The sequence below is a fragment of the Podarcis erhardii genome, assembly GCF_964252035.2.
Source record: "Podarcis erhardii genome assembly, chromosome: 10".
NCBI classification, from domain to species: Eukaryota; Metazoa; Chordata; class Lepidosauria; order Squamata; family Lacertidae; genus Podarcis; species Podarcis erhardii.
The window spans coordinates 47,246,517-47,269,419 of record NC_138500.1 but is presented as its reverse complement, the minus strand read 5'-3'; the positions used below and the strand labels follow the sequence as shown (position 1 = coordinate 47,269,419).

At 39.7% G+C, this 22,903-nt stretch overlaps 1 protein-coding gene across 1 annotated transcript; it reads left to right on the top strand.

Annotated features, from left to right (window-relative positions):
* The first annotated feature begins 838 nt into the window (after window positions 1-838).
* Window positions 839-22,522, top strand: LEMD3 (LEM domain containing 3). Its single transcript, XM_081877883.1, has 13 exons — window positions 839-2,465; window positions 10,130-10,164; window positions 11,739-11,802; window positions 13,196-13,263; window positions 16,249-16,328; window positions 16,672-16,820; window positions 17,502-17,603; window positions 18,391-18,493; window positions 18,652-18,830; window positions 19,268-19,349; window positions 19,955-20,060; window positions 20,144-20,222; window positions 20,419-22,522. The coding sequence occupies exons 1-13, from the start codon at window positions 914-916 to the stop codon at window positions 20,580-20,582; spliced, it is 2,763 nt and encodes a 920-aa protein (XP_081734009.1). The 5' UTR covers window positions 839-913; the 3' UTR covers window positions 20,583-22,522.
* The last annotated feature ends 381 nt before the right edge of the window (window positions 22,523-22,903 follow it).

Sequence of the window (22,903 nt, the reverse complement as noted above, 5' to 3'; positions counted from 1 at the left end):
CCACAGTCTAGTGCGCACGCGTCAGTTCCGGCCGGCGGGGACCAAAGGGATAAAACAAAAACCCTGAAGCTTCCCACACCTATCGCTTCCTTGTTCTGATTAGACTTCCCCAAGCCAAGCAAGTGCGGATTGCTACCTGGGCGAAGGAAGCTTTCAAATGATTCCCAGCACAGCTGCACACTGCGTGTGCAAATATACTGACGGCCGTATCCAAACACGGAGCAATATTTAAATCTGCACCTCGCCCTTCCTGCCAAAGGAGCCCAGCAAGCGCACTTTCAGGTGGGCGTGTACAGGATCGCAGCGCCAGGAGGATCCATGTTTGATACTTGAAGCAATGGTTTTATACGAGGGTGAAACTGGCTGAAGTCCGCAGGGCTTCCACTGGGAAGCCTCGTGCCTTTCAAAGTTGTCAGCAGGCAGAAATTCCACAGGTGTGGATAATAAACGGAGGTGCGCTGTAAACTGTTAAACTTCTGGCTGTGCCACAGAAAGTAAACGCAGAATCTGATTCCATCATATAAAGACCATTTCCTACTTTGGGTGTGTGTGTGCGCGCAGAAAACGGCCACACCCGAAAGGTTCTCTAAAAAACCAGGTGCGGCACAGAAACTCAGCGAGTGAAACCCACCCCATCTCTTGAATTTCCGTCCAAGCCAAGGTGCGAATCCTGTCAGGAATAAAAAAGTCGCCCTTGGAGGTTGGGTCTGCTTTCCCCTTTTTTTCGAAGCTATGAGCAGAGCGCGCGTGTGTGCAGCGCTTAACTCTCCTTTTTACCCCGCACATGGAAGGGCTTCCATCGGCGAACCGGAACTCTCGTCAGAGGAACCTATAAGACCGCAGCCCCTTGGGCGGGGACCGGAGCTTCGGCGCGTGGGTAGGAAGCGGCCGCGGCGGCTGTTGAGGGAGGAAAATGGCGGCTGCCGCCGCCGCCGCGCAGCTTACCGACGAGGAGCTTTTCTCCGAGCTGAGGCGACTCGGCTTCTCGCCGGGGCCCGTCACCGAGAGCACACGGCCCGTCTACCTGAAGAAGCTCAAGAAGCTCCGCGAGGAAGAGCGAGCTGGCGGGGCCCGAGCCACCGCCGCCGCCGCCGCCGCCGCCAGCAAGACCCGGAACAGTAACAACAATAACCCCGGGGCAGGCGGCGGCGGCGGTTTGGCGTCTCGGCTGGCCAGCGCCGACCTCTCCTCCTCCTCCCTGTCGGGGGCGGCAGGAGGCGGCGGCGTCCGGGCCCGCGGCGGCGGCAAAGTGCTGCTGGGCTTCAGCTCTGACGAGTCGGATGCGGAGGCCGGTCCCCGGGGCCCGGCTGGCGCCGCGGGCAGCCGGCGGGAGCGGGGCTCAGCCTCCCGGAGGGACGCGAGGCCTGCGGCGGCGGCGGGCACTGGCTGCCTCCCCAGCAGCGCGGCGGCGCCGCCTCTTCGGAGGAAGCCCCATGCCTGGTGGGGGGCGACGGCCAGGCGGGCGGCTGGAGCTCGGGAGCAGATTCCGGGCGGCGGAGAGGACGACGACGACGACGGGGAGGAGGACGACGAGGAGGAAGCAGCCGCCGCTGCCGAGGACGAGCCCCAGGAGGAGCAGCAGCCGCAGCAGCAGCAGGAGCGCTGCAAGAACCGCGCCGTGAACGGGAGCCGGTTCCTCTCCAGCAGGAGGGACAAGTACTCGGACTCGGAGGAGGAAGAGGCGGCGGCTGCGGTTGCGACGGGGGCCAAGCAGCAGGTGCTGAGAGAGGAGGCGCTTGCCCGCCACTACCTGGCCCGAAGGAGCCTTAACAGACCTGCCTCGCCGTTCTCGGGCCAGGCAGGTGCAGCAGGGGGCTTGATGGAGACTGGCCAGGGTGCTGGTGGTGGCCGTGCATTGAATGTTAGGGTGGTTGCTGCTGGCAGGAGCAGTGACAGGGGGAGAAGTCGAGAGGAAGACGAGGAGGAGGAAGAGGAGGAAGTCGACCTGGCAAAAAGGGGCCGGTATCTGGATTCCAGTCCGCCGCTCCTGCCCAGGTACCGCGGTGGCGGCTCTGCGAGGAAAGCCCACCAGCAGCTGTTTCTTCCGCCGCTGCTCAGCGGCTTGGACAGTAGTAGCAAAATGACTGATTCCTTGGGCGGCGACAGGAAACCAGCCAACAATCATATCCTCACTGGTGGCTACAATGTGGAACCCAGGATATATACTGCTACCACCAGCCTCTCTCCAGGTGCTACCACTTCCTCGTCCACTAGAATCAATCACTCCAACCACACAGGTTCAAATCATACTTATCCGAAAAACACCTACAAGCAGAAGGTTTCGGAGCCCGAGGAGGATCTTCTGCAGCAGTTCAAGAGAGAAGAAGTATCCACCACAGGAGGCTTCAGTGCCCATTACCTATCTATGTTCCTTTTAACTGCTGCATGCTTGTTCTTTCTGATATTGGGGCTCACGTACCTAAGAATGAGAGGTTCGGGAATAACTGAGGATGTGGGAATTGACAGTAAGTATTGGGAAACTGGGCAGAAGCCCTTTGCTCCACTTAATGACGTAAATAAATGTGTGAAGTATGTCACATAAGGAACCCAGAAGCTTGAGTTGCTGCTTTGTTTTCTGTCAACCCTAACAACTGCTTCTGTAGACTTGTGGATGTTTTTGCTTATGGAGTGGAACGAGAAACAGCTTTTGGGCAAACCACAGAGACCTCTCTGTTCCTTAATCCAATAGCCTTTATGTAGATTTTGTTTCCTCTTAACTTCTTGCCATTAATTTTGTTAGAACGTCTCAAACGTTTAAGGATATGTCCTTAAAGATGGATTGGGGTCATTGGCCAGGAGTTGGTGCACTTTACTATCTTTTTTCTTCTTCTCAGTACAGAATAATTACTGCTATGCCTCTTAGATTTAAAAATGGGAATCTTATTCTAAGCTTGTGATTTGTAGCTGTAGTGCTCGTGGGGTGAATCAGTTGTAAATGATGTTTGAAACTCAGATACTCAACCAACTAATTTTTATTCTGTAGAAAGCACCCCACACATGACAAAATTCAGACACAGGAGATGCTTCTGTTTAAAAATGAATGAGTTGCATAGGGTAAATTCATTCTGATGCACATGTTGTATGTTAATTCCTACATGGAAATCTTATTATGTAGGTATTTATAACATGTGAGTGACACCTGTTTAAATTTAATTTAAATTCTAAATTTAAATTTAGGATTTACTCTTAGGATTCTGAAAAAAACAACAACTAATTGTCAGCGACTCAAAGTTGGCTTACTTACATTGGGTTCTGACAGTTGGAAGGAACAGTGGGAGGAAAAAGCAGGTGTTTGAGTTCAGCTGAGGGGGGATAGGGTAGTGGGAGATCTTGAGCAGGAAAAAATAATTAGTTTAAAGTGGTTTTAACAAGATGATTGTCTTGTTTAAGGCATAAACACCTTGGATTTACTATGCTGTGCAGAAAAAAGGGGAGCTTAAAGGCCCCCTGAAAATCTGGCATACATGCACCTTTTGCTAAGCAAATCAGCACCTTTAAATGATTTCCTGTAACTTGCGGTTCATTGACAAAGCCACAAGGCTAGATTTAGAAGATTTTTCCATCTTAATGCTGTGTTTTTGTTGGTTTACTCTTGGCACTTTCATGGTGACCTGGTTTTCATGTCACCCTAAGCCAAACCATAGCTTAGCATAAACACACAGGTCCCAGGAGACAGATTTGTGCCTACCTTACTCCTCCCTAGTCACTCTGCTGCTATGCTAAGTCAGCACTTGACTTAGCATGTGGTCCTGGGTTTGTGGTTTAACTGTCTCCATACTAACCATTAGATGTAACCCAAATTTGTCCCATGGTTTGTGGCTCATTGTTTGTTTGGAAGAGCTAAACTGTGAGCCTGGGTTCAGACAACATGCTGAATCAAGCTATGGCTTAGTGTAACACAGCAGCCAGAACCACTGGGGAGGTCATGCTCTTCTCTGGAAACTTGCACACTCACATTTGGACTGAGCCATGGTTTGGTGTGGTGTGGTGTGGTGTGGTGTGGTGTAGTGTATGATGTATGAACCAGGCCAGTGTTGTCCTGCTGGTAAAGATGGAAAAACAGAATATGGTGGTTCCCCCAATGGTAGTTTTGTGATTTATGAAAACCTTTTTACTAGGAAAACATGGATAAAAGACTATTTAATACTTGGAAGCTGCAGTCTTCCTTGGTTTATTTAATCAGGCAAAGTGCTTCTTGCATACCTTTGAATCCTTCTAGCTTAGTTGTATGTGTTCATTTTTATTAATTCATAATTGCCTGCCTGAAGTACTGTTTGGACAAAAAAACCCTTGATGGATTATAAAAACTAGGTAGATAAGTAATATGTTATCAGAATTCTGAAATTGTGCTGCTGTATGATGAGGTTCAAAAGTCAAAAAGTACATGCTACTGTTTTTATCGGCCTGGTTTTTGTGTTGCTTCATATATCATGTAGATAACATGTGAAGCAGCACCCAAGACTTGAAATGCTTGGAAATAGCAGCGAGAAATAGCAGCGAGGAAAAAGAGAGAGAAATTGGTGCCAAATCATAATATTTCCCCAGAGTTCTTGTGCCTCAAGCTATATTCCTAGTGGTTTGGTGATATGCTTGGCTTTTGAATCTCAAGCCTCCAGATTGTGTGCACACACATTCACCTGGTGGTTTTGGCAAGTGGGTACTGCATATTGAGTCATCTTGGCCCTTTCCTTATTAATATGCTATATGTATGCTAATTGCAATTTATATTTGCTTCTGAAGTTTTCTGTGGATGTAATCTTGCGGTCTCTGAGAGAGTGTATCATGGGCCATACAATACTGATTGATACTGAAGGCAGCGATCTGGACAGGGGCATCTCATGTGAGCCTCTATCTTTGCTGCTGGCTTCAGTGCCCTGCTTGAACTAATGTCAGAGCTCCAGCATCTGTAGGGCCAAAAGAGGGACATGTCTGGAGCCTCCCATGAAGCAGCTTGGAGCTGAAGTATTCAAAGCTGCCCCAGTCCCATGACACTCCAAACCAAGGAGAGGAAGTTTAGACATGTTTCTAAGCATGTCTAATGAAGCAAAATGTCATTTAAAGAGTTGGAATGTGTATAATTCTAGCAAGGCTCAGGTGAGGAGAACCGACAAATGTGTCTTGTCCCCTATTTCTAAATGTGTGTAATAACTGTAAGCTTAGGGGGGTTTTGGGGTGTGTGAAATTGAATAGTTGGAGGTTTTGTTCAGCAGCTTCTGAACAAGTGGATCTTGAAAACTGAAATTTGTATCAAAACTGCATACTTTTTCAGGTGGGCAAGAATGTTTATTGTGTTTCTGAAACTGAGGTGCACCCAACAAAGTTGGGGAGGAGGTGTAGCTCCTGGGTGCTGCACATGCTTTTGTACGCAGAATTCCCCAAGTTCAATCCTTGGTGTCTCCAGGTGTGACTGGGAAAGGCCATATCTGAAATCCTGGAGAGCTAATGTTAGTAACCGGGGACAGTGCTAAGCTGGATGGAATAGGGGTGAGACCCAGTCAAGACAGATACTTGCCCTACAGCTCCCACAGTCCCTGGCATTTCTGACAGGCACTAATAGGAATTGGAATCCAACAACATATGGAGAGTCACAAGTAGGCCACCCCTACCTACTCTGCTGCATTTGCCTACAGAGTGTGGAAATGTTGTTGTTGGTACGTAAAGTGGACTTTACGCTGCATATAGCAACATGCTCCTCTGTGACATGGGACTAGTGATCTTGGCAGCAGCCCTGTGATTCTAAACAAAAGCTACATTGAGGTACAACGTATATGATCCTCCAAGCAACTTTCTGTTGCTTGATTTAAAAGGTTTATTAAAGGTAAAAGTTTCTGTAAGTGGTTAGAAACCTGACTGCCACTGTAGACTTTCAAAATAGGGCTGGAATGTTCTTGAGCAGGAAGCTATGTGATGTAATCTTGTTTTCAGGGACTTGGTACAGGAAAAAAAAAATGGCTGCCCCAGGCATAAACTTTTTCTTTTAAAAGGAAACTACCTTGTAACTGCAAGTTGACTAACTGCTTCCCTCACTCACCTCAAAGTCAAATAAGCTTTGTTCCCCCCAATTATTATTGTTGTTTTATTTCATAAAATTTATGCACTGCTTGGTTGTAAAAAACACACACACCCTCAAAGTGGTTCACAAAGTTAAACCAGTAGGATTATCAATAAGAAGAACTAACAACAATTTAAGACTTTCAAAAGTTAAGATAATAAAGCATATTAAAACTTGCACCAACTTTCTAAGTATCTGGGCAAGCAAATGTTTCCAGCGGGCACTGAAAAGAGTACAGTAAATGCACATGGCATCTGCCAGATATCCATAGTGTAGGTGCTGACACTATAAAAGATCAAGTTCTTACAAATGCGGAACGGGTATTATGTGCACCTGTAACAGTGCTGGTTCCGCTGGTTGAGTGGGTGTATATTTATTTATTTACAGTGGTACCTCGGGTTACATACGCTTCAGGTTACAGACTCCGCTAACCCAGAAATAGTACCTCGCGTTAAGAACTTTGCTTCAGGATGAGAACAGAAATCATGCTCCAGCAGCGTGGCAGCAGCAGGAGGCCCCATTAACTAAAGTGGTGCTTCAGGTTAAGAACAGTTTCTTCTTCTTTTTTATAATTTTTTTTATTAAAAATTTTTCCATGAAAAACTCCAATCATATCCATTTACACATCACATATTTTAGCTTATTGGACCTCCCTCAACTTCTCTGACAATCATTCGTAGTTCAAATCCTATCTTCACATTCCTTAATTTTAATATTGCCATTAAATACTATATTTCTGTCCTTATTTGCTTTCTAACAATATTCCTTGTATTTTCACAAAGCTTCTTTAAAGCACACTAGCGTTGTACAGTCCTCACATACAGTTTTCAAATACTCCGTAAATTTTCCCCAGTCCTCAAAAAACCTGTGATCCTTTTGGAATCTGATTTTCCCAGTTAATTTATCCAGTTCTGCATAGTCTGTTAATTTTGTCCTCCATTCTTCCAAAGTCGGTACTTCTTCTTGTTTCCATTTTTGGGCCAACAGTGTTCTTGCTGCGGTGATTGCATACTGAAAAAGTTTACAGTCTCTCCTATTTATGTCCATTCTTGTTATTCCCAGCAGAAAGGTTTCTGGTTTCTTAACAAAGCTATATTTTAGCATTTTCTTTAGTTCATTATATATCATCTCCCAGAACCCCCTTACTTTCTTACAATCCCACCACATATGCATGAATGTACCTTCTTTCTCCTTACATCTCCGACATTTGTTACAAGTTTTGTACATTTTTGCTAATTTTACTGGTGTCATATACCACCTATATACCATCTTCATAACATTTTCTTTCAATGTGACACATGCTGTAAACTTCAGGTTTTCATTCCATATTCTTTGCCAATCATCCATTTCTATGTTATAACCTAAATCTTTGGCCCATTGAATCATGACCACTTTTACTTCCTCATCCATTGCATGCCATTCCAACAGAATTTTATACATTTTGGAAATTATCTTACAATCATTATTGACAATTTCTGTTTGAAATTTTGAGTCTTTTTCTTTGTACCCTTTTTCTTTCACATCCTTTTTAAACATTTCACTTATTTGATAGTAGTGCAACCAATCATAAACATGTTCTTTTACTTGTTTGTATGGTTTTAATCTCCACTTCCCCCCTTCCTTCACCACCAAATCTCCATAGGTAATCCAGTCACTTCTCATACTAATTTTTTTGACACCTATAACCTCTAATGGGGATAACAATGTGGGACCCCCATTTCTAATATATTTTTGTATCTGTCCCAAACTTCCAATAACGATCTCCGGAAGACATGATTTTCAAATGATTTATAACCCTTTTTCTTTTCTTTCCAAAGGTGCGCGTGCCATCCAAATCTGTTATCAAATCCTTCCAAATCCAGGAGCTTTGTATTTTTAAGTTTAATCCATTCTTTTAACCAGCAAAGACATGATGCTTCATAATATAACTTCAAATCTGGCAGGGCAAAGCCTCCTCTTTCTTTTGCATCTGTTAATAATTTATATTTGATTCTCGGCTTTTTGCCCTGCCAGACATATCTTGAGATCATCCTTTGCCATTCTTTAAAGATCGCCGCGCCTTTTAATATTGGTATCATCTGGAATAGAAATAACATCTTTGGTAGCACTGACATCTTGATCATTGAGATTCTACCCCAGAGGGATAGTTTTAGTCTTCTCCATACCCCCAGGTCCTTCTTAATTCCATTCCACACCGGGACGTAGTTGTTTTGGAACAGATCAATATTTTTTGGAGTTAACCATATTCCCAAATATTTCACCTTTTTAGCAATTTCAATACCCTTTTGTTGTTGCAATACTTCCATCATTGTTTTTTCCATATTTTTGGCTATAATTTTGGTCAGGTTAAGAACAGTTTCAGGTTAAGAACGGACCTCCGGAACGAATTAAGTACTTAACCCGAGGTACCACTGTATAGCATTTGTACCCCACTCTTCAGTCAAAAAGGCTCCTAGAGTGGCTGACAAGAAATCAAAACAATCCATTCCCTACCTGCAGGCTTCCACTCTAATAAAAGGAAGGCATACCCCTGAAAGCTCCCCTAGTCCCAGGATGGGAAGAAAAATTCAACAACGGTGGTGGTGGTGGTAGGGATTTCTGTCCAGCTCTACTTAAAAGCTGGACAGGCTTTTCCACAGCGTGGTCAGAGAACAGTTGGCCATACCAATAGTTGGAATTGTGCCTGAAATTAACTGCTAGCTGGTGAACTTAATTGGGGGGGGGTGTCAAATGCTCTCTCAAACTGGTTTCAGACCGTAACCTGGTTGTAGCCAGTGTTAGAAACTCAGATATATAAGATAGGCACCAAATGGCTCCTTAAGCCAGGGTTACAGTCACCAAACTGGAATGTCTCGTTGCCATTTTGGGGCCAGATAAGTCGTATTTTTCAATATGACTTTTTGGTTCCTTGAAATTCATTCTAATTGTGCAGATAAAATTTTAAAGGATGTGTTGTTAGTGTGTGAAAACAGGTAGGATTTAAGGATTTCCAGGAATGCACCTCCAGATAGTGGAGACATCAGGCGCCATCTTGGAGTCCGGACATCTTCACTTGCTTGCAAGTGGCCAATAGCCAGGTGCAAAAAGTGCATGGCGAATTCTGAATGCTGGTTGCAGCATTTTGCAGCAGCTGAATCTCATATACACAATTTCTTCACCTGCTATATTATCCTCACAACATCCTTATGCAGTAGGTTATGCTGAGGAGAACAACCATCTCAGTGAATTTCATGGCTCATTGGGGATTCTAACCTAGGTCTCATTGGTCCTGGTCTGACCCTGAAACTATTCCCTGACATGCTTAAAATATCTTATGTGTACACCTAAACATAACGTTGGACAAGTTTTTCTTCTTTCTTCTCAAATGTAAATGCTTTATGAGCAATATCAGTGTAGTCAGGAACAACTGTTCTATTTCTTTTGGCAATACTTAAGTCTTCAATTGCTGTTTGAGGGTACCAAACAAATTGGTCTGGCTGCTGAATTGTGCTTAGTAGAGCTCTGCTGTAGAAGGGGGTGGTGGTGAGACCTTTTTTGCCAATTCCCCCTCTTCCTGCAGCCCCCTGCGCCTCCTAAGAATCTCCTCTGGCAGGTTGGGGAATCCTTTGAAGGTAGCATGATGGGTAGCATTGAGGAAGTGGGCATCTGTGAATATTGTCTTCTTGCCCTCCTTAGGAAGTCTCTGCTGAATCTCTGTGCCTTCCATAAGCAGAATAACTGTTTCCATTTGTGGAACAGCCACTCTGTATCCAACTAAAATCTAGTAAATTGTTGATAGCCTGCTCAAATTCTGCTGTTTAGGAGCACGTTTATGCTTTCAGCAGTGACATGCTATGCTAGCCAAGCAAGTCAGGTGGACAACTTCCCCACTTGCTTCTAGGTGTAGGAACACTGTAATACACAAAATATTATGACTGGCATGATATTGTGCTAGTTGTCACATTGTAATTACTGGATTCCTTTGTAATATGTATAATAATGTAAGCTGCATTTAACTTAGTGGTTTTAATTTTTGCAACATTTAAGATATTGGTATTGAAATGGTATTAAGTAAATTTCTTTTTTCCCCTTTAATAGATAAAAATCTTCTCACTGGGATGGTTAATAGAAACGTGAGTATGTTCTTAGTATCTATGTTGAGGCCTTGTCTTTGAGCTGTATCATGTCCTGATAATTTTGATTAAATAGGTTATTGACGACCTTAAATCTTGGATAATCTTAATGCAAGAGTTTTGTGTCTGCAAGCTAGATCTCCATTTTACTAAGAATTTGTGTCCTAAGAATTGTTGCCGACTCTGAGAAATCCAGTTTGTAGGCCTCTTGATTATAAGGCTGTGTTTGAATGACTTGTACACAAACCCTACACTGCAGAAAAAAATAGTTGAATTAGGGGAAATCCTGTTTTGCTAGCTTAAGCACATTAGGTTCTGAAACCATTTACTCCGATGGCCTTATCATTTCCAACCACTCACCTAGAAGTGAGGGCACTCAGTTCCTTGTATTGCTTTGCTTTCAGTATGCAGTAGCCTCACAATTTTTGGCAAGGTAGATCAGTCCCTATATGACAAACTACCATCCAAACGTAACACAGCATTTCATATAACTACACTCTTCTTTGAGCCAGTATTGGAATAGTGGCAGCTGACAGAGAGAGAGAGAGAGAGAGAGAGAGAGAGAGAGAGAGAGAGAGAGAGATGGGAAAGTAAATTGTTCGTTCCTTTTAATTAGAGCATTGTGCCTCTCCCAGCCCCTGGGTTTCCTTGCTGTTGAGTGATGTTTCTCAGAATTTAGGATGGTATACTTTAAAGTCTGTGGCACTAAAGAAGCGAAAGCCCAGGGGGCAAAAATATATTTATCTCCCAATTTTGAAGAGAACACACACTCCTGTGAAACAGTTTCTCTTTTGGAATGAGTGAAATTTTATTCATTTGGAATGTCTAGTGTGAAAATTTCTATTAAAGGCATTCTGAAGCTTTAGAAACTGATAATTTCTATCTATAACAATGTAGAAATATACAATGCTTGGATCAAAGATGCATTTCTGCTCCTAGGACATGCTGCCATCTTCATGAAGAACATACATTGCTTTTGTTTCCTACAGCTTTCTTAGTTTGTGCATCTCAGAAGTAGGAAAAAATAAGATAATGTGCTTAGATAGCACAGGATGCAACCATTTGCAACTCTGTAGTATTTAGCATGCTTACCATTTTGTAAACTTATATAGGATTGCTCTATGAATTTCGCAAGTATGTCATATTTAGCATACTCACCGCTTTGCTTGTAGAAAATGAAGCCATGTGTCATATAGCAACATGTTACATACAAAAATGTATCTTTATATTTTTTGTATTTCTATAATTTTGTATTTCTGTTATTGTATTTATCTGCTTATTCTTGAGACACCTTGGAAGCCTTTTTGGCTGAAAGGCGGGATATAAATAGCAACATAGCAACATACCACATTTTATATTAAAGCAGAAAAGTAAGTTTTGTTTGATAAGAATGTATCTATTCGATATATTTTCATTTTTCCCAAAATGGGGGGGGGGGACAATTTTGCTCCCACCGCTTCAAAAATGTTTTGGGAAATTGTAACATCTCTGTGTAATCCTATCTAGGATATATGCTATTTCCATTATTTCAGACTTTATTATAACACTTCTTAACTGGCTTATTCAATTTCTAGGTAAATGAAACAATTCTTATGAACAGCTTATATAAACTACATGATAAGCTGGCACAAATAGCAGGTGAGCATTTAAAGCCAATATTAAACTGTTGGATTTCAAAAGAATGCATGTGTAAAGATTTATAGCAATAAGCAAATTGTGAAGGTGCTTTGTGATTGCAGGAATAAGAATAATTATTTCATTCGTATTGATACAATAATTCTTGTATTGAATCAGTGCTAATATCACAGATATTATGGTAAAATACCTTGTCTTGACTGTTGAAATATGCTTATAAAACAAGAGAGATTTTAAAACAAGAACTTAAATATTGCATTAATCAGCAGGGTAACTAATTCCCTCAGAAAAAAACATAGAAAAAGCTGTGTTAGCCCATTAGGGGAAAATGTTAAAGGTAAGTACGTTTATTGGGACCAGCTAAAACAATATGAAAGAGTGAGCCAACTTTCAAGCTGTCCAGAACTCTTCATCAGGCAGACATTAAAACAAAATTTGACAGGGCAGGGTGGAGTAAGTGAGGTTTGGGGGAGGCAAGAAAAAGCAGGGAGTGGTGTATTTTCTGAAGTCTGCAGTTTATAGCAATCCTGAGCTGGAATACAGGAGTTCCCCAAGGTCCAAGACAGATTGCAGGTTGCATTCATTACTGTTGGGGCTAAAAAGCAGGAATGGATGTTACCCTTGTTTTTGGAAATATAAAAATGAGCAGTTTTCCAGTTTTGTGTCGGGCTCTAACTGGAACACATAAGTGACTTAGGAGGCAAAGAACAGAAAGGAGGAGTCTTTAGATTAGCAAAATTTTGGATTATTTGCATCAGTCCCCCAAGGTCTTCAAATGGTAGAAGATTAGCTATGAGAGACTACTTCAGTTAAATCTATCTTGCATTTGGTTTTGATTTTTTTGTCAGAAATAAAGTTAGTAAATAAAAGTCAGCGTAGTGGTATTTAGTTTCTTACCTGTCTTTCACCATGAGGTCCAGGGGAGAGCCTTTACAACAGCTTAAAAATACAAGATTGAAAATATTTAAGAGAGTACCTTTGCAATATGTGTGTCAGTAGGAACTGTACAGAAAACCTATTTTAAGTCTGATAAATTTTAAAAGTGTATATACTGTAATGGTTAAAGTGCACAATATCATTAAACTTAAAGATTATTAGACTTTATTCCATACCTGAATAGAATTTGACACTTAAGTTAATTTTGAGAATAAGCTCCAGCGAAGAAAAAGGACTCTACTTCTGTGTATACATGTATAAGATTGTACTGTCAACTGTTAGTAGAGTCATCTAGAGATTTATATACTATTTATCTTATAGGATACTTTTCTATCAAAGCAATATAAAAAATAACTTACAACATTTTCCCTCATGTATCCGAAGTTAGTATTAATCTATCCAAAGTTTATTTAGTCACATAACTGTGAGAAATACATAAAAATACTTTTCATTGTACTAGGAGATCATGAATGTGGCAACTCTATCAAGAAAGGTCTTTCTCTCCAGGAGGCAGATACATATTTAAAAGTAAGTAAATGCTCATCATTTTAAATATTGCAATTAACTTGGTATGAATGTTATTCCTCTTATTTTTGTTTTGTTTTGTCAGCAAAACAGAAGCTTCAGTGGTAGGTTTCTTAGCATGTGTGATTTAATAGCAAAAAAATATTGAGTGGGAAAATGTAGGTTTTTGGTTGTTGTTTTTTAAAAAAAGCAGGATTCTGTTCTTGTTGGTCAAATTACTCATTATAACCTATATATTTAAAATACATTTAGCTGTCCTTACCTGCTCCACTGTTGATCAGAAAGCTCTCTAAGAATGGGAGAAATCCTCACTTGGAGGATTGTAGGAGACCATAAGCATCAAATTGAAGTGTTTACATGCTATGTGTGTTTTCAATTGAGAGCCATGGAGCCAAACCTTGAGTGTTTTGGTCTTTAGAATAGAGGGATCAAGGCCTAAGCACAATGGTTTCTCTTCATTACCTGATGAGGGTTTCCATACATTTCTCATTAGACTGTTGTTTCTCTGCTTTGGGGTGAAGTACTGTGGATCAGCTGACACCTCTAAATTTTTACTTAATATTGTATGCCACCAAGGAAGGAAGTGCACTCTACTCAGTTGCCGCTGATTAGGCAAAAAACTTAAGCACCATGCCCTGCTGTTCTGGGGAGAGAATTCTGAAGGTACGACACTTGAATACAAGGTTTTACAGGCTACCGGAGAGTAGACATGAGCAAAGAGTAGCATGGAGCTCACAGATTTTAAATTTGGAGTAGGTATGTTGTGGGGAAGATTCTTCTGTCTTATTTCTTCTTATACTGCTTGTTCCTTTTGCTCATCTGTGTGTACCTGTGTCATGAGGGAAGTCCTTTGGGAGTTTGCCAATCTTCTAGAAAGGAGAATTTTTTTCAGTTGAGAAGCATGATAGTTTGACTTTCTCTAGCTCTGGACAATATGAAGGCTTTGGGCCTAAGCTGATCCGCATGAACATGGCAATATTGCTAGTAGAAACATAAGTGTTGAATTTTGTTGCTTATACATAAGTATGTGAATGTCATTTTCTGCAGTTTGTTATATAAATATTTACCTGTTGTATTCAATAGCCCGGGAGGAATGTTGATGTGGTAGAGAGAGACTGACAACCGTAGATACTCCCCCCCCCCCCCAGTTAATTAACTTCATAAAAACTGGTTCTGCCAGATTTTTTTGTCTAAATTCCTGCATAGCTACTTATTAAGTAAATTCTTCTACTCTGAGTACAGGGATTTGCATTGTTGATTATCAGCTTATTTCAATAGCATAGCAACATCTCAGTCCTGTGTTGCCTTATTAGACATTTACTAGCAACAATAATAGTTCTAAGCTAAATTCTCTTTGGCCCTACAGTGGTGATACAATACATTTTTCCGTTGAAATATGCACTGTATCACTGTTGGTTGGTGTATAATATGCAGTCTGGGGCTATTTTAAGACCTGTGTGTTTTGAGGGAATGCAGAAATAAGGAAGCTAAGGCCAGGGAGCTTGTGCCACCAACTCTGAAGATACTGTCAGTTGGCCTGGGAGGTCTCTGTAGCTCTATATTTTATACTGTTCATGTGTTTTAGTGTTTTAAAGTTGTAAACTGCATTGGGTTCTGGGGCAGAAAAACAGCATAAACACAGTTAATTAAACAATAAATATACGACTTTAAAAAGCCTTACATTATAGTCTCACTTTTCACAGGAAAGGGGCAATATTGATTTGCATTCATGGAATGGGAAGTAAGCAATTAAACTAGGACAGAAGTATAGAGCAGGGTGCAATTCTTTTTACAAAAGTAGTAGAACTAATTTCCATTGAACAATTCAAATACAGAGGATGGCATTTGTGTGTTCTAACATGCTTGAAAATGGATTTAATACTTTGAAGATTAAAAATGGGTAAACGCATTGACATTCTAATGCACTGCAATACTTTCAGTAGTTTGTACATGTAGATTTGCAAGCAGCACATCCCAGTGCAAATGACCTGATTGAATAGTAGCAGATTGGAAGAGCATTGGTTGTAACCAGGCACAAATAAGTGTTCAAAGGGGCAAAGGAATGGTTTTTTTAAACAGTATTTTGCATCCACCAAAAAAAAAAAATTATAACAAAAAAATCAAACTTCTCAGAAATTAGCAGAGCAATAGTATTACTTTTAAAATGCATATATTTGTAAAAGATATCTGGAGGCTAGCCTGTTACCAGTCTATACATTTTATAGCTTTGTATCCTCGCACTACAATGTAAAATCATCTGTTTACTGCATTTTATTCTGCTATTAGTTTTTCTGTTCCTCTTTGTGAAATGCACATGGCTGCTGCCATTTGTGATTACCGTGTTGATTCATTGATGTAGTTGATTTGGTAAAAAAAGCCAGGAAATATGGTTGCATTTTATTGCACAGCTATTATTAGCATTTAAATATTACTCAATGCTGAACACAGAATCAAAATAGGCAGAATGGCTTTTGATCCTATTAGTATGGCAAGGGAATGGAAGGGGTGTGGAGGAAGCACATTTAGAGTCAAAGTCTGGTCACTTGACAAATGTAAAAAAATTGTTCAAAAGTGAAGAGGCCAGGCCAAGTGAGGGCATGGCTGCATCTCCAGCTGCATCAGACAGCGGCCTGGTAAAATTGTCACAGTGTATTGAATGCTATTGCTGGGGTTTGAAAGGGTGGTGCAAGCAAATACTTCATTTAATTTTCCTGCATTTGATAGACAAGTTCCGACTATAAACCACAGAATTTAATATTGATAAACCAAGCTGAATAAAATGTGGTTGGCTTTGCATGTTCCAGATGTTGAGGAAGGAATTGATGGTTGCGGAAGAATTTATATATAAAAATGTGGTGGTGGTCCTTTTTATTATATTAAAATGCTTTGGATGATATTGTCACATTTTTGTAGCATTTATTTTGGAATTTCTCTTGCAACAACTCCTGCCGTTGAACCTTTTGCTTTGTTTTCTTTGTTTCTCTTTAGAGTTTAGGTCCAGAATACGAAGGTGTATCTAATGAATCCCTGCAATGGATTCTAAATAGTGGAGAAGATGTTGGCATAAAGTAAGTCATTTTATTTTGTAGTCTGCTTTCACACAGAAGCTTAGTTCAGGCAACCTTTTAAATAATGGTTGGGTATTATGAACAAACGCAGGATCCATACTGCTCCCTGCCTCCCCTCAAAAATTGGTGCACTTGCCCTCCAAACCAGAATAATATGAGGTTTCTGATTGGCTGAAGGTGGGAATGAATGATAAGCATAGGTGTCTGATTTGGTTGTTACAACAATGTATAGTTAGTATAAAACAAGTAATGGAGGGGAAACCACAGAAGAAAGGAGGCAGATGTGCATTTGTGACTCATTCATGTCTAAGCCACAGCTGTCATAATATCTCTTTTTAAATAGGTTTGTTGACAACAGCTCTGATGAGGATTCCATAACCAATACAACTAATGTAAAATACCTGGTATCAACTAGGCCACAGATGTCTTTTACATGTCGTTTTCGCCGTGCAGTTATTACTGTAACATGTAAATCGTTAATTCTGCTTTTGGGTGAGTTTTCCCCCTGTCAGTTTATTTTAATACTTGTATATCTCTAGGGAAACTGTGAGAATAATGTTACCAGACAAGTGCTTAAGATTTTGTAATCTACTTCATGATAGATTAGTCTATGAGAAAGAAGAGAAAATAGGCAACCACTTTCTAAAAAAATTGTGTAGGCAGGACATGTTGTTGGCAACATCAAAATTCTGTAGTGCAAGAAACAGTCTTTATCTTCTCTTCACTTACAATGAGATCTTAGCAAAGTCTGTCCCTTTCTCAAGAAAGAAGCACTGAAAACTCTACAGGCATTCTCACCTTGTATAAAAAATTGTTACTGCTCCCATAGTTCAGTAAAAATTATTCATCAACATTTGGTATAATGCAGAGGTGGGGAACCTCCAGACGTTGCTGGATTGCAGCTTCCATTGTCCCTGGTAATTGACAGTACTGAGGATGATGGGAGTTCTAGTCCAACAACAACTGGAATGCCACAGGTTACCTGCCCCGGGTAAATATATTCTTCATAAAAGATACTAAGGAGTAGATGGAAGTAGTAGATGAATGATGTTCCTCCTTAAATACCTTTAAAATGTTAGTTTTGTGTAAAATATATCTACTGCATAATGACAGCCAGTGATTTTTTATAAAATTTGGATTATTCAGCTAAGAAAATCTTTCTATTTGGCACAGGTATAGGAATGGCTTGGGGAGTCTTAAGGTATATGAAATACCGATGGTCTAAGGAAGAGGAAGAGACCAGACAGATGTATGATATGGTTGTAAAAATTATAGGTAAGTTTTAGCTAAATTTGGCAGTGGCTGGACTCAAACACAATACTAATGAATGTGAGCGGTAAACTCCCTCTCATTCTCCTTTCTCCAGTTCAGCTGCAAGCAGATGAGAAACTCTTGCTTTCATTTTCGGTAAACTGCAGTTAAATTTTACTTCTGAACCCTAAGCAGTGGTTAGCTTAACTATGGTGTGGGGAATAGAATAATAGAATCATCAAATTTGTAGAGTTGGAAGGGACCGTTAAAGTCAGCTAGTCTAACCCCCTGTAATGCAGGAATCTCAGCACCCAGTTCCCTGAAGCAGGCCAACTCCATTAAAAAGCAGGGTTGAAGTTAGCTTTTTCATTATACCATAGTTAAGACTAAGTACCATTTGCCTGGGTTCAGAAATCCTGGTAAAATGCTATTAGTTAAAAATAGAAGTGATAGCTTCTGATTTTCTCTATGAAATGGAGTAGAGGGCTTGTGTTCATAATGCTAATCCATAGTCTAGCATTACATGTGAATGAAGTCAGCGTCTCGCCAGATGACCCTGTCAAGGGAATCTGCGTCATTTTCAGTTTTGTGTACTGTATTGAGAAATTAAATGCTATTCAAGGATGGAAAATGGAGAATATTTCATGCTGGAAGATCTTTGAATAGCTTATTATGCTGTCTTCTGATATATTTCTTAAATGTAAGAGGGGCAGTATCTTGAAACATTTTTTCTTTAAATACTATCATTTGTAAATGTGATTGATTCCAGTTCAGATTTTACAGTGTTGTTAACTTGGTGCAATTATTTCAGATGTTTTAAGAAGCCACAACGAAGCATGCCAGGAAAACAAAGACTTGCAGCCATATATGCCTATTCCACATGTACGAGATTCCTTGATTCCACCTCAAAACAGGCATGTACAAGTTACATTATAGTTACATTATAGTCAGTTTATACTGATGCATGTTCTGTTTTGCCTTCAGTGGGAGAAGTACAGCACTTACCACAATGATAAGTAACTTTGCTTTCGTAACTTTTGAAAACTTTTTTTGGGTTTGTTTTTAAATATAGGAAAAAAATGAAAAAAGTATGGAACAGATCTGTTGATTTCCTTGCTGCTAATGAATCTAGAGTTCGCACAGAAACACGAAGACTAGGTGGTGCTGACTTCCTGGTGTGGAGATGGATACAGCCATCTGCACCATGTGATAAAATATTAGTTATACCATCTAAAGTATGGCAAGGGCAAGGTATGTAACTGTTTATTTATACGTCCCTTCAGTCTGCATTTACGCTAGCTGAGGTCTGTTACCATTTTAAACTAAGTTTAATACAACTTAATTGTAGTCAGAAAATCGTGCTTTAAATAGAACTTTTTTATCATTGCTTCATGCACCATCTATAGCTATGTACGTTCTTTTTAACACTAGCGTCTTGTACAGTTATAAAAAGTGCACTCTTACCCCTCAGGGCTGTTCCTTGGCTTTTGAAATCTGCTTGTCTCAGTGTGCTCTAAAAGTTAGTTTATCAGATTCCTACCATGAAAGCTAGTGGTTGACCCAACACATAGTGCACACACATGTATGCTTTTATAACTTGTGTAATCTACAGGAAACTGATTAATATTTGAAATAAGTGGACTAGAATCAAATCCTATTTGCTGATTGAACTTTTTTTCCCTTGGCAGCGTTCCATTTAGATAGAAGAAATTCACCACCAAATAGTTTGACACCATGCCTAAAAATTCGCAATATGTTTGATCCTGTCATGTAAGTAATTTTTAAATTCACTGTGAATAGAAAACATTGAGTTTATGTTTTGTCTTGACAGTACAGATGCAAAAGGAATACAAATTCATTATTACTGTCTCAGCTGGTGTAATGACACTGGGCAGCTGGAGAGGGAGACATAAGAACAAATTGCCTGAATACTGTTTTCATTTTTAACTTCATGTGATGACCCAAGCCACTAGGGCTTTCTCTTTGTTGAGAACCAGCACTTTACACTGACTCTTCCACTATTCATAACTTTATATTTTTAATGCATATTCATTTCAGAGAAGTTCTGTTCCAAGGAAGTCAGTACTTGTAGACCTATAGGCCATATTTGCATGGATTGCTAAACCAGGAGTGGGGAATATTTTGATCCTTGTTGGACAATAATTCCCATAACCCCTAACCACTTATGTGATGCTTGCTAGTGTTTGTAGGAATGGGACTCCAACAACCCTTAAATGTCCACAGGTGAACCATCTCGATCTAGAGAAAATGTTTATTACTGTGTTTCCTAATAAGTTTGTATTGTGGTTTTTTTTAACAAAAATCAAAATACTAATAATGATGTGCAAGTTTTATTTTATGTGTGTGTGTTTTAGGGAAATAGGTGACCATTGGCATTTGGCAATTCAAGAAGCGATCTTGGAAAAATGCAGTGATAATGAGGGAATTGTCCACATAGCAGTAGACAAAAATTCACGTGAGGTAAAAAAAATGATTTAAAGTCGATAGTTAGTATACTCAGTTTCTCTATTTGATACAAATCAAAGCTTTATTTCTCTCCTCAGGGTTGTGTATATGTCAAATGTTTATCTCCAGAATATGCTGGAAAGGCTTTTAAAGCATTACATGGATCTTGGTTTGATGGTAAGTTGTTCTGATTTACAATTAATTTAGCAGGTTGGTAATTGGCTATACATCAGTCTCAACAGCAAGAGTGACTAGCTTCTAGATAAAAGTATTGCATGTCAAAGTATTCATCTCAGTTATATGCGCAAATCTGTGTGTAGAATAATGCTTTAAAAGTTCAAAATCTTAACATTCTGAACTTTCTTTACTATAGGGAAACTGGTAACTGTAAAATATTTACGGCTAGATCGATATCATCATCGTTTTCCCCAGGCTATTACTTGCAATGCTCCATTGAAGCCATCAAATACACGCATGAACTCAATGTCACATCTTCGTCTCCGAACAGGCACAACTAACTCTCAGGGAAACTCCTGAGACATCTTACTGCTACCAGAACTGTTGACTTGCAGCAGGAAAAATTCCTGTCTGGTCCCGTCTTCCACTTTTAGTACTTTTTGTATGTAACATTTTCATTAATCAAAGTTCCAGAGGTCTCATTTTTCAGGATTTCTGAGCAATGAGGCAGTAATACTGAACAATTGCTCTATGAAGTGTTTTGGAGCTCAAGCAAACAAACACATTAAGTTTTGCATGACAGATGTTGAATTTATTAAACATTCTCAGATGTGGCTGTATTTTTGCACCAACAAGTGTTTGATAACAGTCTAAAAGCATGGAGATGTACTGTATTTCCATAGTTCCTGTGAAATAATCTTGTGGGTATTTTGTAACACAACCACCTACAGTTTCTGATGGCAAGTAAGTAGAAGTGTTAGTTTCTGTCTGGTTTTTGGCTTCTGTTGCTGTAAAAGCTTCATCTGTGTCAGCCTAAGGATGAGAAAGGAATTATGTCTTGGTAATTGCTGAGAGAAAACAAACTGAATACAGGTTTACTGGTTTTGTATATAAATGTAGATGCTGGTGGCGGAGGCAGCAAAAGTAATCTTGTTTTGTGAGGATGTCTGCATTAAAGCAGTGAATAAGCTTCCTATTTTATTCATAACCTAATGTTTTCTATGTTTTGGCTGTACCATTACATAAAGGCCAAACACCTTGAAGTATTAGATACAAGTTAAATATCTTTTATAGGTTTTATATTAAAATATATGGTTATGATTTTTGTGTGAATGGTCTGATATTGTAACTGTGATAATGGATTCAAAATTATGTGAGCAATAAAGACACAATTGGCAGGTACTTAAACACTTTGTGAAAAGCTGTTATTTATTACAAGGAGAAGCTCTGACAAAATTGACCACTGGGGAATATACTTTCCTATATGGTTTTGCTATCTAGGCATGTGTGAAATTAAACAGATGCACATATTTTTGGAAACAAAAATTTTGATTGTTAGAGCTTAGAAGTGCAGAACACTTACAGCAAGAATTTATGTTCAATATTAAATGTGTGCATTGTTTACACCTAAAACTACAAAAATGTTGACCTTTAGTTGAAAATATCAAATAATTGGATTCAGTAATTCCTGTTGAAGCAGCATAATTTGTCAATCCACCTGGATATTGCATAAGTGAAGAGATGGGAAACCAGCCAGTTTAAAATACATTTATTAAAGCCCAGTTTCTATTGTAGATATGGATCTGCAGCATGAACTTGCACAAATGCACGTTTTCTTATGGTTAAGTGAACATGATGCACACTTCTGTAACAGAAAATCCTATTGTGCCTTACCTTTGTGCTTTTTTGTGGGCAACATGTTTAATAATGATGGACGGTTTCTTATCTTTGAAAAAAACTTGGTCTATGTCCTGGATGCTAATGAACAAGTATATGTAATATAATCAGCCATGCAAAATTCTACTCACCAAGAACAAGTACATATTTTTGACCAGCGAGTAGATTTTTGTCAAGTCTGGTAAATTTTTCATGAGATTTACTATATACATATACAAATATGTACAATATATATGTATATGTATTATATGTATATAATCAGATTTTGCTGTATTTGTGCATCATAGTGATTTATTGAGCTGAGTAACCATCTTGTGACCTGTTGCAAGTGTGAATGTAAAATTTAGTTGTGGCAGTTTAAAAGGTTGCCTTTTGATGCAGTCGCATCGTTCTTGCTTCTAAACTATTTGTAAACACACTGTACATTTATTATAGTAATCTGTACTATTATGCAGCTTATTTTACCTTTAAAATGTTGACCAATATTCCTCCCTGCAAGACAGATGGGAATGTGTATAATACCTTGGACATTTGAGAAAAATCAGATGTTTGTAATTTGTAATTTGTCCTGTAAAAACACAAAAGCAAAACTAAACTAATTAAAGATTTATTAGGGCTTTTTACACACGTGTCAGTTTTTGTGACATTCTGGGGCTTATGACAGCTCTTGTATACTTCTTTTTTGGGGGTGGAAGAAGGCATGGAAGAGGGTTCAATATAGACTGCAGCACAAAGAGCCATACTATGCCACATTCCACATAAACAGTGTTTTTCATGCTGCCAGTTTCTGCTAAAAGTACTGAAAAATGGAGAGCCTTAGTTTGACACCAACTCCAAGTTAGATACCATTGGTACATTATGTGGCTTGCCATTAGAATTCCATAAATATGTGTGCTTATAGAAGGTGGTGAGATAACTACTATATACAAAAATGCAATTGCAAGAGAACCTGTTTGGTTCCAGCCATTCATTTAAACCTCCTTTGTATAGTGAGTGGAAAAGAC

Excerpts from the sequence above, each read along its gene's own strand:
- LEMD3 (XM_081877883.1), top strand. The coding sequence starts at position 914 with ATGGCGGCTGCCGCCGCCGCCGCGCAGCTTACCGACGAGGAGCTTTTC. Across the intron at positions 2,466-10,129 it reads TGAGGATGTGGGAATTGACA|ATAAAAATCTTCTCACTGGG; the intron begins GTAAGTATTGGG and ends CCCCTTTAATAG. Across the intron at positions 16,329-16,671 it reads GGAGAAGATGTTGGCATAAA|GTTTGTTGACAACAGCTCTG; the intron begins GTAAGTCATTTT and ends CTTTTTAAATAG.